The 14,636-nt window shown below is 43.5% G+C and overlaps 1 protein-coding gene across 3 annotated transcripts in view; it reads right to left on the bottom strand.

Moving 5' to 3' along the window:
• The window catches only part of UBN2 (ubinuclein 2), a 56,415-nt gene extending 55,167 nt beyond the window's left edge, over positions 1 to 1,248 (bottom strand). For 2 of the 3 annotated variants that reach the window (XM_055809057.1, XM_055809059.1), the window contains exon 1: positions 669 to 1,244. In XM_055809057.1, coding sequence (XP_055665032.1) covers positions 669 to 1,130 — 462 coding nt within the window. In that variant the 5' untranslated portion in view covers positions 1,131 to 1,244. Of the gene's footprint in view, positions 1 to 668 lie in introns of all 3 variants that reach the window. The other variant, XM_055809058.1, reaches the window with a different exon arrangement.
• Positions 1,249 to 14,636: the final 13,388 nt, after the last annotated feature.

The following is a 14,636-nucleotide window of genomic DNA, read 5'->3' as shown; positions in this document are numbered from 1 at the left end:
CTCCTTACAAATCAACGTAGTTCGAGAACCAAGCATTTTCTGGTTGGGAGAAAAGGGAAAGTACTTTTTCTCTCGAATGAAGTTCTTCACAGTTACAGGTGAGGCTACAGTCTCAACAACATTTAACTCTCATTCAACCCCTGCCCAACTCAAGACCGCAGAAACCCATGTCCCAGCCTGCCCACGCTCACTTCACCGCGTCTCGAGGCTTGTGACAGAGCCAGGCTAGTAACTCTCCACCCGCACGCAACCTGGACCAGCCGGAGAACAGACCGGCACGGTAACAGTTCCCTCCAGCTGCCATGGGAAGCTCCCAGGCAGGGAGGCCGCCACGCCGGGCAGGAGCGGGGGGTTCGCAGGGCACCAGCCAGCGGCCTCTCCCGCCCCTGCCCGCAGCAAACGCCGGGAGCCCTCGCCCAGCTCGGGGACTGCAAGTGCGAAGCCGCCCCTTCCCGCCTCGGGCACAGGCGCAGCCTCAGCGCCAGGAGGAGCCCGGAGCGGCGGCGAGGCCGCCGGACTTCCCTCCGGGACACCGCCCCGGGACCACCCCCAACGCACAGGGCCACCGACAGCGTTATCGGCAAGGCTGGGGCCGCGGGCACGGAAGCGCAGCGGGGCCCGGCCCGGCGGGAGGAAAAGGGGGGGGGGGGGGGGGGGAGGTCCCGTACCCGCGAGTCCCCGCACAGCAGCAGCTCCGGGTAGCTGAACTCCACGCAGCCCTCCTCGGTGGGGTCCTTCAGCACCACCTCCAGGCGGACCGTCTGGCGGAGCGGGAGCGCCTCCTGCGGCGGCGGCGGCTCCTGCCGGCCGCTCTGGCGCGGCGGCGGCGGTAGCTGCGGCGGCGGTAGCGGCGGCGGCTCGGGCCGGGGGGGCTCCCGCTGCGGCTGCTGCTCGGGCCGGCCGGGCTCGCGGGGCGGCTCCAGGCGGACGGCGCTCTCGCGGGGCGGCGGCGGCTCCGGCCGGGAGAGCTCGTGCGGCGGCTCTGGCGGCGCCAACAGCGGCGCCTCGCGGCCCGCCGGCGGCGGCTCCGGCTCGCGGCTCCCCGGCTCGCGCTCCAGCGCCGGGCTCTCGCCCTCGCGGCGCCTCACGGGTGACAGGCTAATGAACGGCACCCGGCGCGGCTCCGCCATCCTCCCCCGCCCCCCGCCCGCCGTTCGCCGGCCCCCGCCTCACGCGCTCGGTGACACCGCTCTCCGCGCTCCCTCCCACCGGCTCCTCCTCCTCCTCCCTCTCCCCTCCCCCCTCCGCCGCCCGGTCGGAGCTGCCCCCTACGTTCTCCTCGCCGCCTCCACCCCCGCCATCTTGCCGCCCCCCCACATAAATAGAAGCAGGCCCGCAGGCCGCGCAGGCGCACCGCGGACGCCAACGCCGGCGCACCGCCCCGCGTCGCTGTTGTTATTGCTCAGCTTCCCCCCGACGTCAGCACGGCTGCCGGCGACTACACGCCGCGGCCGCCGGCGCCCGCCCCCAGTTGCCTTGGCGATGTGCACGCCGCCTGCCGTCGGCGCCTTAAAGGGCCCGCGGCCCGCCGGGCTCACGGCCGCCCTCCCGGCCGACCCGAGCCGCGTGGGGCGTCCCCGCCCGCCGGCACACCGTCGCGGGGCAATGGCGGCTGCGCCGCCGCCTCCCCTCCCCCTTCACCTCGCGGGCGGCCGTTGGCGCCAGGGGAGCGGCCTCGGCGGGATCCCCCTCCCCTGAGGCGCGGCGCGGCCCCGCGGAGGCGGGCGGGGAGGAAGGGGCAGCCCCGGGCCGCTTCGCGCCGGTGAGGCGGCGGGAGCCCGCGGCAGTGCCGGGGCTGCGCCCGCTGCCAGCACCGGTGTTGGCGGGGCCGTGCAACGCGCGTCCTCTCGGGGCAGCGTGGGATGGCTGCGGGGCGCGCGCCCCTTCAGAGGAAGGTGCTCTGAGGCCTCTTGGATTCAGCAGCCGTCGCTCAGTCACCCCTAAATCCTAAACGTGGCCGAACACTCGGTCGCGGGGGGGGCGACCGTTCCCAGGCGGCAAGGGCGGCGGTGTGAACACATCCCCCAGTGGCACCAACACACACGTAACGCAGTGCTGCTGGGTCCGCTGAGGAGATCGGCGTCTGACAAAACCGCCTCGGCGAGGGCTGAGCCCAGCCTGCCCTTGCAGATCAGCAGGCGCGGCCCTGGCCGCCAGGCTGTCCTCTGAGGAAACGCGGCTCGCTCTGCGGCCATGACTGGCCCGTAGGGCACCAGTGCTGGCTGCAGGGACCAGTTGCGGACTGGTGGGGAAGAGCAGTTCTCTAGACGGGGAACAACACGGGGAAGGCAGGGTATGAGCAGCAGCGAGATTTCCTGCATGAGCAAGAGCTGCCTGCAAACAGCGCAAGTGTTTCCGTCTGTTACCACCTACTCTGACAGGCTGGTGGCTGGTATTTCCACACGGAGGTGTGCCGCCGAGGCACTGCGAAGTTTCAGGAAGCGATGAACGTCTTGGTGTGCACTCCAGCTTCATTGGAGCAGAGAGAAAGAACATTACCATGTTTTTCTCTATTTCCTTTTTTTAGCCTCAGAAATACTGGGTAAGAGGAGGTTTGTGCCTTTTTTAAAAAAATGCTCCTGTTATGTGCAGCAAACATTATTTACATATGTATTGTTTTGGATAATCATAGCAGACCATTCTTCGCAGCACGTAACTCCACTTTCCATACTGCATTCACCACAGTGCTTGATGTTGTCCTCTCATTACATATGAAATCTTTTGACTTGACAGCTTACTTTCATCCAGACTCCAGAGAAGATCCATGACACTACAGTAGTGTTATTGAAGGTTATGATTTCATCAACAGGGGATGGAGGCCATTCCAGAATAATGATTGCAGCAGCAAGTCAGCAGAATGACTGACCTGATCTGAGGCTCTCCTTTTGAAGCTTGAAAGGCTTTGTTGAGCTTTATAGTCAAAGGGACTTGTTTCATCTTAAAACCTTGCATGTTCTAGTATGACTAGTAATCTCAGTAGAGGTATTCCTCAAGTTTTTTACTTTCAGTGTCATAATAAAATTATTTGGAAATCCCACTTGTTCTGTTGAGAATTTCATACAGTTATCTGGTGATGCAATGTATTTCTGGATTCAAACTGAGTGAGTCTCGCTAAGCTCCAGACCTGGAGATCCTGCCAGGAAGATTCTAGTTTTCATGAAAGTTTCTATGTAGTCTATGTTGTTAAACCTTGTGATGGTAGAAAGGGGCCTTTCATCAGCAAAAGAGCAATTTACTGCTCTGCAAACAGAAGTCTTACATGGAAATCTTGGGCTTTTCTGTAGTTCTGCAGAATGCTTGTTTTCAGTTGCCAGATGGAGACTAGACATTGAAGTAAGTACAACAGGGGTACAACAATTTCCGTTTGCAGGTGATATTTGGACATATCCATGGAAAGGGGTGAAGATAAGCTGTGCCTTTCAATAATCCAACCTGAAAACTCAGTTCTTTCCTTCAGTCCCCTGAGGTTTGTATTCACAAGTAATGAATGTAGGACAGGTACTCTACAAGAATAGCACTTTTGAAAGTATCTGAATTCAGTACTTTGTTGTAGCGTAGGTACACCTGGAAGCACATCCTGGCCATATTTTTAACACGCTTTTTAAGTAGGAGAAAAACAAGCTGGATAGGAATAATTCATCTGACCCATGATAGGGTTACAGAGAAAAACACAAGTATTTCTTGGAAATAGTTTCACGTTCTAAGTTATGAGATTGCAGCCTTTTGCACCTATGGTTTTCATAGATATTTACAGCTTTGTCTATATACCCCCTCTTCCTCTCTTCTGAGAGTTTAATTAGATGAATAAACCCTCAAATATATATGTTACCTAACTTCTGAGCATCTCGGAGCACACATCTTTTTATGAGGCTTAACATTTGTTTGTGCAACTAGGCAAACAGTAGTTCTGGATCTTTGAATTTAAAGTGAAGTTACCAAAGACAGCTTGCTCTGGATCTGAGTATCTGAACTAAATGAGAAAGAAACTTGGCAGCAGATCCAAGCATAGCAGTTACTGGAATATGTTATCATTACATTTGGTCTAAGATACTGGAAGCACTCAGAAAAGACTCCCAAGTAATAAACCAAATCCACTAGATCTTAAGTTCTCCAGGAATTTCTTTTTTAATACATCAGGAGAGTTCCAGGCTTGTGCTCTATCAAACAGATTCAAAAGGAGTTAGATTTTTATTTTTTTCATTATTGTTTTTCTGTTCTGCTACCTGTATTGTTCTCTGGCATTAAGCTCTGTCTCAGGTATTGTTTGTACACAGTATAATGTGCTGCGCTTGTCAGTGGAGCACAAAAAACCTAAAATAATATTAAAAAAGTAACTAGATATGATCACCAGTTATTTTGCTTTCTCTCAGGACATTATGCTAAAATAGTCCAACACAGAACACAGATTCCTTCCTTTTGTACGTTATCTGAATGACACTTAATAATGAAAATTGTCTCTTGGAAGAGGCACATTAAGAGTTTTTTAAAAATGTAACAACTGCAGAAAGAGAGTAATTATGAGGTGAATTTGAAGCAGCTTTTTATTTAATTGGTGAAAGCCAGTATGAGCAGGCCATACTGTTGTCTCACAAACGGAGTTTGTTACCCACTGTGCAAAGAGCCGATCTCACACACAGAGCCAAGATACCATGTATTGCATGTCTGTGCAGAGACGGGGTCTAGGTGTTAAATCCACAAAGCTAGCCCACCTCTTAACACATGGTAAAACATTTTATACACTTTGAACAAGTGTTTATAATTACATTTAGTCACACAATTCTCATTGGTTCTTACAAGCCTTATCTCCATTTAAAGGTACAGTATTCTTTCTTTTCACTGCATGTTCTGTGGGGAGAGGGCTTTGTTAGCAGAGGGCTCTCTGCTGGAGGGTGGACCTTTTAGTATGTTAATTAGCATAGTTCATACATAGTTCAATTAGTTTTCTGTTTGGTCTCATTAACTATTTGATTGTCTGAGTTTATCTTGTGCCCCAGCTTGAGGTATTTATGGTGTCTATCCCTTCTCCCAAGGCCATGTTCCACCAACTGTTCGTAACATCCTCAGTCTTTCAGACTCTCTTCTGTTCTTCACTATAGATATTCATATATTTTGTGTAAATTCCAAGTAAATAACAAACTGGCCTTCAATTAATCACATATCTGCAAGCTGGTCTGTCAACTACAGTTCCCCCCTTTCAGACCAAGAATACTTTTCTTTAGATGAGTCTCGCCTTATCACCTGATTGCATTATCAACATTGAACAACACCTACAGGTACATTGAATCAATACATAAATACACACAAACACTAAGAATCCAATTATTAGTATGCTTCAAGTCAAAGAAGACTATTAACCTATTTAGTTTGTTAATTTCTATTTTCAGAAGTCGGTATACTTGTAAAGATACAATAACAATATTACTACTCCTAATGATGTGAAGTGGAATAAAATTTCTCCCTGTGTGCAATCTAAATGAACTACTGGTTCCCAATTCATCCAGGTGCAGCACATTGATTCTGTGTTAATTTCAATTTTAAAGGTCCGGTCTCTCTTGACTTCCACTCTTTCAGACGGGCACTCTTCACTCCAGTATAGTGAATCCAAAAGCCTATTCCCTTTACCTTGACCCTTGTGGGTGTGACTAATAATACCAAATATGGTGCTTTCCAGTGTTCTTTCAGAGGTTCATCTTTCCAGGTTTTGATATAAACTGGATCTCCCGTTTGGAAGGTATGTACTGGGGTGCCCAGAGGTACAAGAGCTCTTTCGTTCAGGTGCCTGTGAAGCGAAGATAGTGTATGTCCCAACGATAACACGCATTCAGTAAGTACCTGATTTCTGCTTATATGCATCTGATCACTTTCCCTGTTAAGAGACTTACTGGGTATGGTTTGCCTTATAAAATTTCAAAAGGACTAATTCCTTCTTGAACCCCAGGAGTAATTCAGATTCGTAATAAAGCTATGGGTAAGACATCTATCCATTTCATTTGTGTTTCTTGGCATAATTTTGAGATTTGTTTGTTCATAGTCTGATTCATTCTTTCTACTTTCCCACTAGATTGCTGTCTCCAAGGTGTATGTAAGTCCCAATCACACTGTAAAAATTTGGCAATTTGGTGCACTACCTTAGCAATAAAATGAGGCCCATTATTTGATGCCTTTCCCTTGAGTATTCCAAATCTAGGAATAATTTTTTTCAATAACACTGATTACTTCCCTTGCTGTATTGGTTTGACATGGGAAATCTTCTGCCTATCCAGAAAATGCATCTACAAGTACCAGCAGATATTCATACTTACTGTTGCCTAAATTCCCCAGTTACCAAATTCTGATCTAATTAAACAAGAATGTGCATGGGGTTTGGGTCTGGCTGGCCCACCTGCTCAAGACTTTAATCCTCAAGTACCCACCATCTCAAGTCATCAAAACTGATGACTGAAAGTACTTCTAATCAAGGGAGTCAATCCCAGGAAATAACAGATAACGATAAAAACACCATTATGTAAATTATGCAGAAAGAAGTCTCCAAGTTCTGGCTGCAAGAGGAAACAAGCTGATAAGGTGTTGTGATCATGAATTCACACTAGAAGCGAGAAACTGGTAACCAATCCTGTGCGTGAATGAAATGAATATGTAATATACTATGAATATGCACATACTCTACTGCATATAACGTGTACCCTCGAGTATGATGGTGTGCGTGTTAGGAGAAAGCAGGCCCCATGCACCCAACGCTGCAACAAACCACCGTCGGCTTTCTAAACTATCATTTGCTTTGGAGGGTGTTCCTGATAACGATTTTCAGTAACAATTACATCTTGGTAATGCAGAGGAATCTATTTGTGAGTATTTCTCTGGAGTATGTCCCCTCTTAACTTGTCCTGGAGGGATTATTTTCTGTATTTTTTGATGATGATGATGATGATGATTATTGTCTAAAAATTTAAATTTCTTTCTCATGTCATAATTTTTATGCAAAACAAAGAACAAATCAACTTACGGTACTGCCTCCATTTACCCACTCTTCTACAGAAAATAATGAACTGCAATATAGTATTTTAATTCAGAGTCCCGTTTTCTGGTCATTTCTCACTGTTGTCCAGCTTATACTTTGGGATTTTCTTTTAGTTGAGGGATCCCCACCGAAATAGTTTCAATTTTTCAGGATGCATTCTAAAGGAGTGCAAAGGGGTATCTTGGTGGAGGAACCAGAACCCATATTATTTTCTAGGAAATTTTTCTTTACCCAGGACTTTGTTTAATATAGTTTCCTTTCTCAAGCGTCTACATACCGAAGTCAAAATAAGTAGGTATCTGGTAGGTAGCTGACAAAACAAAAATGTTGGCTTTTATCTTACATTAAAAATAAGGTAGAAACCAGGACAAGTCTCATGCTAGAAAAGCAAAGGGATTTACAGGAGCGTGTATCATGGCAGTGTGAGTTCCTCAGCCAAAGGGGAAGGGAGTGTTCTCTATCATCTGTGCCGTTCATGTGCAATTCCTCAATGAGAACTTAAAAACTGACACAACCTCTGTATGACTGGTGATTTTTATGCTCTACAGAACATTGTAACATTTTTAAAGCTAATAAATAAAGTAAGATTGTGAATGGTGAATGCTGTACCACTTATCTAGAGGATGACGCGCCTATGTTTAGTTAGGGTCAGGAGATGTCCAGGGACCCTTATTGCAACAGGATGGATGCACAGACTGCTAAGTCCTTGGGTTGGTTATCTTTAAAAAGGGACATTTTGTTTTAGATTCCTGTTGTACATGCAACGTGGCGAAGATGGAGACTTTAAACATGACCGCTAAGGAATAGAGTCTGCATAGAGACAACTCCTCAAGGACACTGTCCAGGCGCAAGATAAGTTAATGTTGTTAACTTGAAGATGTGATGGGTCCTTGAATGGAATGTGCTGATTGTCCAGGTGTGAGATATGTTAATGAGTTCCTGGAAAGTTGATGAATAGACATGAGTGACTTGTATAAGGAGGGGGCTGAGGGGTTCCCTCGGTGTCCATGACTTTGGTGGAGTGATCCCCCATGCACCCAGTGCTGCCAATAAAGGATACTTAAGTCACTACGAAATTTTGACTTCGTTCTTTAAATTAATTGTTAATTTAAAGGCACCTCAGAGAAAATTCAAAGCCTCATGTGCTGAGTTTACACAGAATAGCAGGTTAGGAAGAAAAAGGCCTGCGAGAAAATGGCAAGAAATACATGTTGGCCAAGGAAGAGCAAGCTGCTCCAAGAAGCTGCTGTTGGGAACAGCTTTCGGTCCTGGAGAGAAGGTGAGATACTAAGACATGACACATCAGATCTTAAGTGGGTGTATTTACCAAGCAGAACATGGGTAATTTTTTCCCTCAGATAACGGCAACAAAGTCAGTTGTAACTAACAAGACAAGAACACTTTTCGAGTTGCGTTGTATTTTTTACTTAATTAGTAATAATTGTTCTGCTCCCAGTGTGAAGATTTCTTGCTGGAGCAAGCATGCAGGTTTCATCTTTAACTTTTCCTGATGTTAAGGGTGAATCCAGTTGAGAGTGACAACTAAGCTTTTAACTTCTCCAGTACTAGTGATTCTAGGTGAAGTGGTGTATAGGCTCCATGTATTAAATGAAATTAATTTGAGAATGTCAGTGTCTGAGAGGTTTTCTCTGCCAAGCAGTGAAGATTAGTTATGAGGTCTAAAATCACTATGAAGTTCCTCTTTGCAGGTTTACCCCTTTACTTTTCTAAGGAGTGAGAAACAGGTTAAAAAAAAAATTAGATACCTTATGAGTGGTCACAAGAAAATTTAAACCACCAAATTACCAATGATAAAATCAACTTCTAACTAAAATCCTGGAATTTTCTTGTAGATGTAAAGAATAGCACGAAGAATTACATCAGAAAAATAAACACAGGAGAGATTTTGTAGAGAAGTGCCCAGTAACAAAAAAAAGAGAAAAAAAAAGAAAAAAAAAAGGGTCTTTTTTATTAAACAGACAAATGTATAGAAAGGGAGCAGAATTCAATGAACTGGTGAAGAAATGGTGAGAAGCATCTGCCTGTCATGTGTTGAGTGTGACTAACAATGTCACCCCAACTGTACTTAAGATGAGTTTAAAATTCAAGAGGAGCTGCCCCTGGAAATAACAGATTTCCTTAATGGTAGTTCCTCTGGGAATCACACTGCTCATTTGGCAGTGTAAAACCACCAAGATTTTTACGGAGATTGAGAGGGATTATGTGCTCTGGGAGTTGTCCCTCGCTTTTTTCCTCATTTACACCATTTCTTTAAAGGTACTCGCAGCATGGGATGCTTGTCTCCTATGAAAAGCCTGTTCCATCAGGCCAGCAGCCCTGGAGGCTGCCGAAGAAGATTACCGGCCTGTCTGAAACTTTGGAGTCAGGTTACTGTCTTATCTTTGTATTGTTGTCTGCTGGTTTTATTCTTCCAATAGTAATTAAAAACACACAAGAATAAATGAGTCACATTGACGTAGCTACTCCACCCACCTGCAACAAGAATAGGGATTGGCCAGGTAGGGAATTCTCAGCTTGAATGGCAATTTCTACACTAAAAGCAGTAGTAATGCTGTTTAATGAGGTAGAAGGGTCTGGAAGTAATTCTCGGCAATACAAAAGGTAATGTGCCATAGATTTGCTCTTGGGGAGGGTTTCTCTTGTGAGCATTGACAAGACAAACACTGTCACAGTGCCCAAACCGCAGGCCAGACTAGCCTTGGTCACTTGCCACTGTGATATTTTCTGGGTTTTTTTTAGTGAAATACAAATATTTTAATAATTATTATCAGAAATGTCTTTAATTTATTAAATACTGTAATCTATTAAAATTAAGTATGGTTACTGTTCAGAAAACACCTGTTAAGCAATGTTCACCCTCCTAAATAGGAGAATTACATATAATACATATGTAGATGGCAAAGCAACCTTCTAGGAATCATAAAGACATACAAGATAATATTTGGCTGTGACCTTGGAAAAATTTTCTTTCAATTTTTCTCTAGTTCCTCCTTCAGACTGATTTTACAAAACCTCCAATTTCCTAATCTTTTTTTTTTTTTTCAGTGCCTCTCAGTGTTATTGAAAACTGCAACCAGGAATACTCTCCAAAGCAAATAAGAGTTTAGAAAGCCGACACTGGTTTATTGCAGCGTTGGGTGCATGGGGGGATCTTTCCTCCTAACACGCACACCAACATACTCGAGGGTACACATTATATGCAGTAGAGTACTTGCATATTCATAGCACATTACATATTAATTTCATTCACGCACAGGATTGGTTACAAGTTTCTCGTTTCCAATGCAAACTACTGGCATCCTCAGACAGTACCGCTGAAGTTTTCTACCAACTACACGTGCTCCCGAAGCGGGGGTTTGCCCTCCTTTGGGGGGCTATTTGAGTTGGAGGTCTCAACCTCCCACTACCACAATTACCTTTGCCCTACTTCCAACTAATTTTCTGTAGGTTGCAACACCTTATCAGCTTGTCTCCTCTTGGCCAGAACTTTCTTGGCTTCTTTCTGCATAATTTAGATAACGGTGCTCTTATCATTATCTGTTCTTTGTTTCCCAAGGTTGACTCCCTCGATTAGAAGTGCTTTTGTTCATCGGTTTTGACAACGACTTGAGTGGGTGGGTCAGCTTGACCTTAATTTTGTGCACATACTTGTTTAACATAGTTAAACACTAAATCAGAGTGGTAATTTGGGAGTTCAGGCAACATCAGCACTTTGGAAACTGCTTTTACTTACATAAATGTTCTACATCTAAATAAGTGCACATTATCACAGACAGCTGAGGGTGATTGCATAAACAAATTGCCACATTTTTAACATTCATACAAGCTTACGATCTGAATCGTCAGAAGCACACTTTGCATGTGCTGTTCAGCATTTTCATATGTTCATGATTTTATTTCCAAGCCAAATTGCCTTCAAAAAGCAAAGCGCATATTCATCACTGAGAATTAACTACATACCGAGCTTGCAGATTCAACACAAAGCTGCTTTTGAGTTGTCACAGTATTAAAAATAGCATCTGAAAAATTGCTTAGGAAAAACGATTTTCCATACATGAATAATTTAAATAGACAAATGGAGTTTTATTAAACTCAGTTTTCTTACCACCTCAAGTTGTATTTTAAGAAGACATATGAAATTTAAAGATTTTTGAGCATATTAAAACAAGTGTAGAATAGCAGTGATAGCAGTGACAATTTTAAGAACATAGTTGATGCTACAGATCAGAAATGCTTGTGAAAACAAGCTACATTTTCTGTATGACATCTCTATTTCAAATATCATTGTTCTGGCCTTAAGAGAATCCATCCTTACCTTGGTAAGTAATTGTACAGTCAGACTTAACTTACATTGAGTACTTACCTGAATACTTCCTCATTGTTTTAAGAGATTGTTATTTCTTACTGTTGTCCTGATTTCTAGTCCTCTATAGGACTAAGCATATTTTACAAATCTGAACAAATCTTGCCTTGAATGCCTGTGAAGCAGAGCAAGGCAACTAATGCCCAGAGGTGGGGTGAGGGGAACAAGAGATGCATGGAAAACAGCAGCACTTCGGCAGTACTTTGTGGCAGTCCTGTAGGGCCAGTCACGTTAGTGGATAGATAGGGCATTAGTGGATAGATAGGATGGGAAAATACTCGGCAGGGAACGAGAGTGTGCAGAATGAAAAGCAGACACAGCAACAGAACCTGGTCAGGAATAACTAGCTAAACTGAGCGGGAAGTATTGGAAAGCTTGCCTCAGAAATTACTTTGCTGTGACCTGAAAACAGCTCTTCTGCCTTTAAACAGTGGGGGAAACCACCATTGTTTTATATAAGTAAATAACGTCCCAGTTTGTTCAGTGATGACTACATTCAGCACATGTGCCATCATGAGTAAGTCAGACAAAAGTTAAGATTGGACTTGTAGAGAATACCAGTATTATGATAAGCTTCAGTATTGGGAATATACCAGGCAGTTTAAGACCTGGTTTATCTGGTTTTGTAATTTAATTTTTCTAAAGTTTTCTTAGACACAACTATCAAGAGATAAATTTACATGTGATGTGAATTAATTCACTAGCTCTGCAGAGTAAGACATTGTATTTTGTCACATAATGGCTACCTACATAAAGGCCTCACCCACTGATGTGAGAGAAGAAATATTACCCGTAGCTTTAGAGTAGATGGCATAACAATCCCACCATGATTAAGGACAAAATCATCAAAGAAAATTATAACTGTAGCAATGCGCAATGTAACTGTTAGAATTGAAGCATGGTTCTTTTCTACATGACATACACCATCTCAACATTATTCCATATATAATTAAAATATATTACTATATATTATATAATCCTGCTCTGTTGTGTGTGGTTTCTCACAGAACCGACTGCATGGAAGTTGCTTATGGTGATCAAGGAACAGATGGTGGAGTCTGAGGCTCATCACTCATCCCTAGGTAAGGGCCAGCTTAAGGTGTGGTTTGAGGACTTGAAAAAAGCAGTGCTGGGTCCATTACCGTGCAGCTCAGAGACACCAGCATCGGTACTGTCTCACTTTTCAGTTAGATTTAGCTGTGTCTGAGAACGGCTACAAACTACCGCACAGCATATTTCCTGTCAAAATAACTTATATCCCAGGTTCTTGAAGATCTACTTGTATAAACATTTTAAAGACCATTACTTATTTTACTACATTCATTATTTTAAATTCTCTTAAAAAATTACTAAGAATAATATTATGTGGAGCATTACTAAGAATGATATAATGTGGAGCAATTAAGCACAATACAGTGTGTAAGTATGAATTGAAACAGTTCTTTTAATTTGAGGAATACACTACACTGTGGCTTCTCAAAAGTCCCAGCTCTTACTAAATATATTTTTTATTTTTAAATCTATAAATAGATGCTAGTGTAATTCATCAATGAAGCAAGACTGATAAGGAATTTAGGAACTGTCCCTTGCCCAGAGATGTGAAATGCCTGCCTTATTTGTTCCAAATGAAAGTTTAAACTCTACAAGGTCAAAAGTAAAGCTTTTGGTGTGTGGCTTCAAAATGTGATTACAGGGCAAAAAAAAGTTGTTTCAAATTCTGCAAGCAGCCTTGAACAATTGGACTCCATCAATCTTTCTGGGATGCTGTAAGGTTCATCTAATAAAGAATGAACAGGAAGTATTAGCTCCCATGACATGGATCTTTTACAACTTTAGCTGAATACAAAAATATTGCAGTTATACAAATTCAATACATACATTTCTAATGTCATATACTTAATTTAAAAGAACAGCATAATACAGTATCTGTAAGGTACATGTTAAATAAGTTGAGAATGACAAATGATGAAAAGTAACCATCAGTAATCATTAATAGAATGTATTGAGGGTTTAATTTAGTGGGTCCTGGAATAATGGAGGATCCAACATGTCCCTTGATGATCCAGATATAGAGGTAAAACATCACTTTTAATAATATGCTGCAGAGAAACAGACTAGTAATTAGTGAGAATAAGATAGTCACACAGAGTGATCTGCATGAGCTATAAAATGAGCCCATTTGAGCAAAATGTATTTTTTGTAGAGGTAAAGGTAGGCTGTCTCTTCCAAAAGGTAGACTGTACCCTGGAAAATACCAGTTCTGGAAAAATCCTAGATGTCACATCACAGTCGAGAAGCAGTTTAATGCAAGCTCCCCCTGTGACAGTATGCCAAAAAGGGTGAACAGAGTCTTTGAGTACACAGGTAGAAGACTAGTAAGCGGCAGTATGGAGAAGCATATTGCAGTATCACATACAGTGATAAAGTATGCCCAGTGCTCCATGGCCATGTTTTTTTAAAAAAAAATCTGTTGACAATCTGAGGCCAGGAAAACAGCCTTTCAAGGGACGCTGTCTTTCAGACAGACAGAGGTGACTTGCTTGCAGTTTAGGAATACCTAAGGATGAAAAAATCCCAACACCACCCCACCAAAAATCCAAACCAAACCAAAGAATGCTATGCTTCAATGACTTAACAGCAAAGATGAACACTGGAAGAATCAAGTATTAGAAAACAAGGCCAAACAAGCTGAATTTAGAATTAAGGTACAATTTCTAAAAGAGCAAAGGCGATTTAACCATTTGAACAAATTACAAAGTAAAACTATGGGGTTTCTATTATCCACATTCAAATTGAGACTTAAGTTTTTCTGGCAAATATTTTTATGGAAAGCCCAATTAGTTATTGGATTCAACACAAAGATTAGCCAGTGAAATCTACTGTCTTGCACTATGTAGGGTCACACCAGATTATCTAGTAGTGAATTAATGACTTCATTTTAAGGGTTACTGATGACATTTTCATGCAATTATCTACTTAATCAATGATCAAATGAATAGATTAAATGGGCAGAAGGAACTCTGGAAATAAAAAAAGAGTGACCAGAAGTTACTTCTGGAGATAATGCAGGGAAAATCTGGTTAAAGAGTAAACCAAAGCGTAACCCTCAGATGTGTTCCTCAATATACATATAGCTCCCATATAGTGAAGCTACATGTAGTAACAGCAATATATGTAATTATTTTGTGCCTCAGTCTTAGGAGCTAATGGCCAAGTTCCTTATTCAACTGTAGA

The sequence above is a fragment of the Falco peregrinus genome, chromosome 6 (genome assembly GCF_023634155.1).
Source record: "Falco peregrinus isolate bFalPer1 chromosome 6, bFalPer1.pri, whole genome shotgun sequence".
In the NCBI taxonomy this organism is placed as follows: domain Eukaryota; kingdom Metazoa; phylum Chordata; class Aves; order Falconiformes; family Falconidae; genus Falco; species Falco peregrinus.
This window is presented reverse-complemented; position numbering and strand designations above follow the sequence as displayed.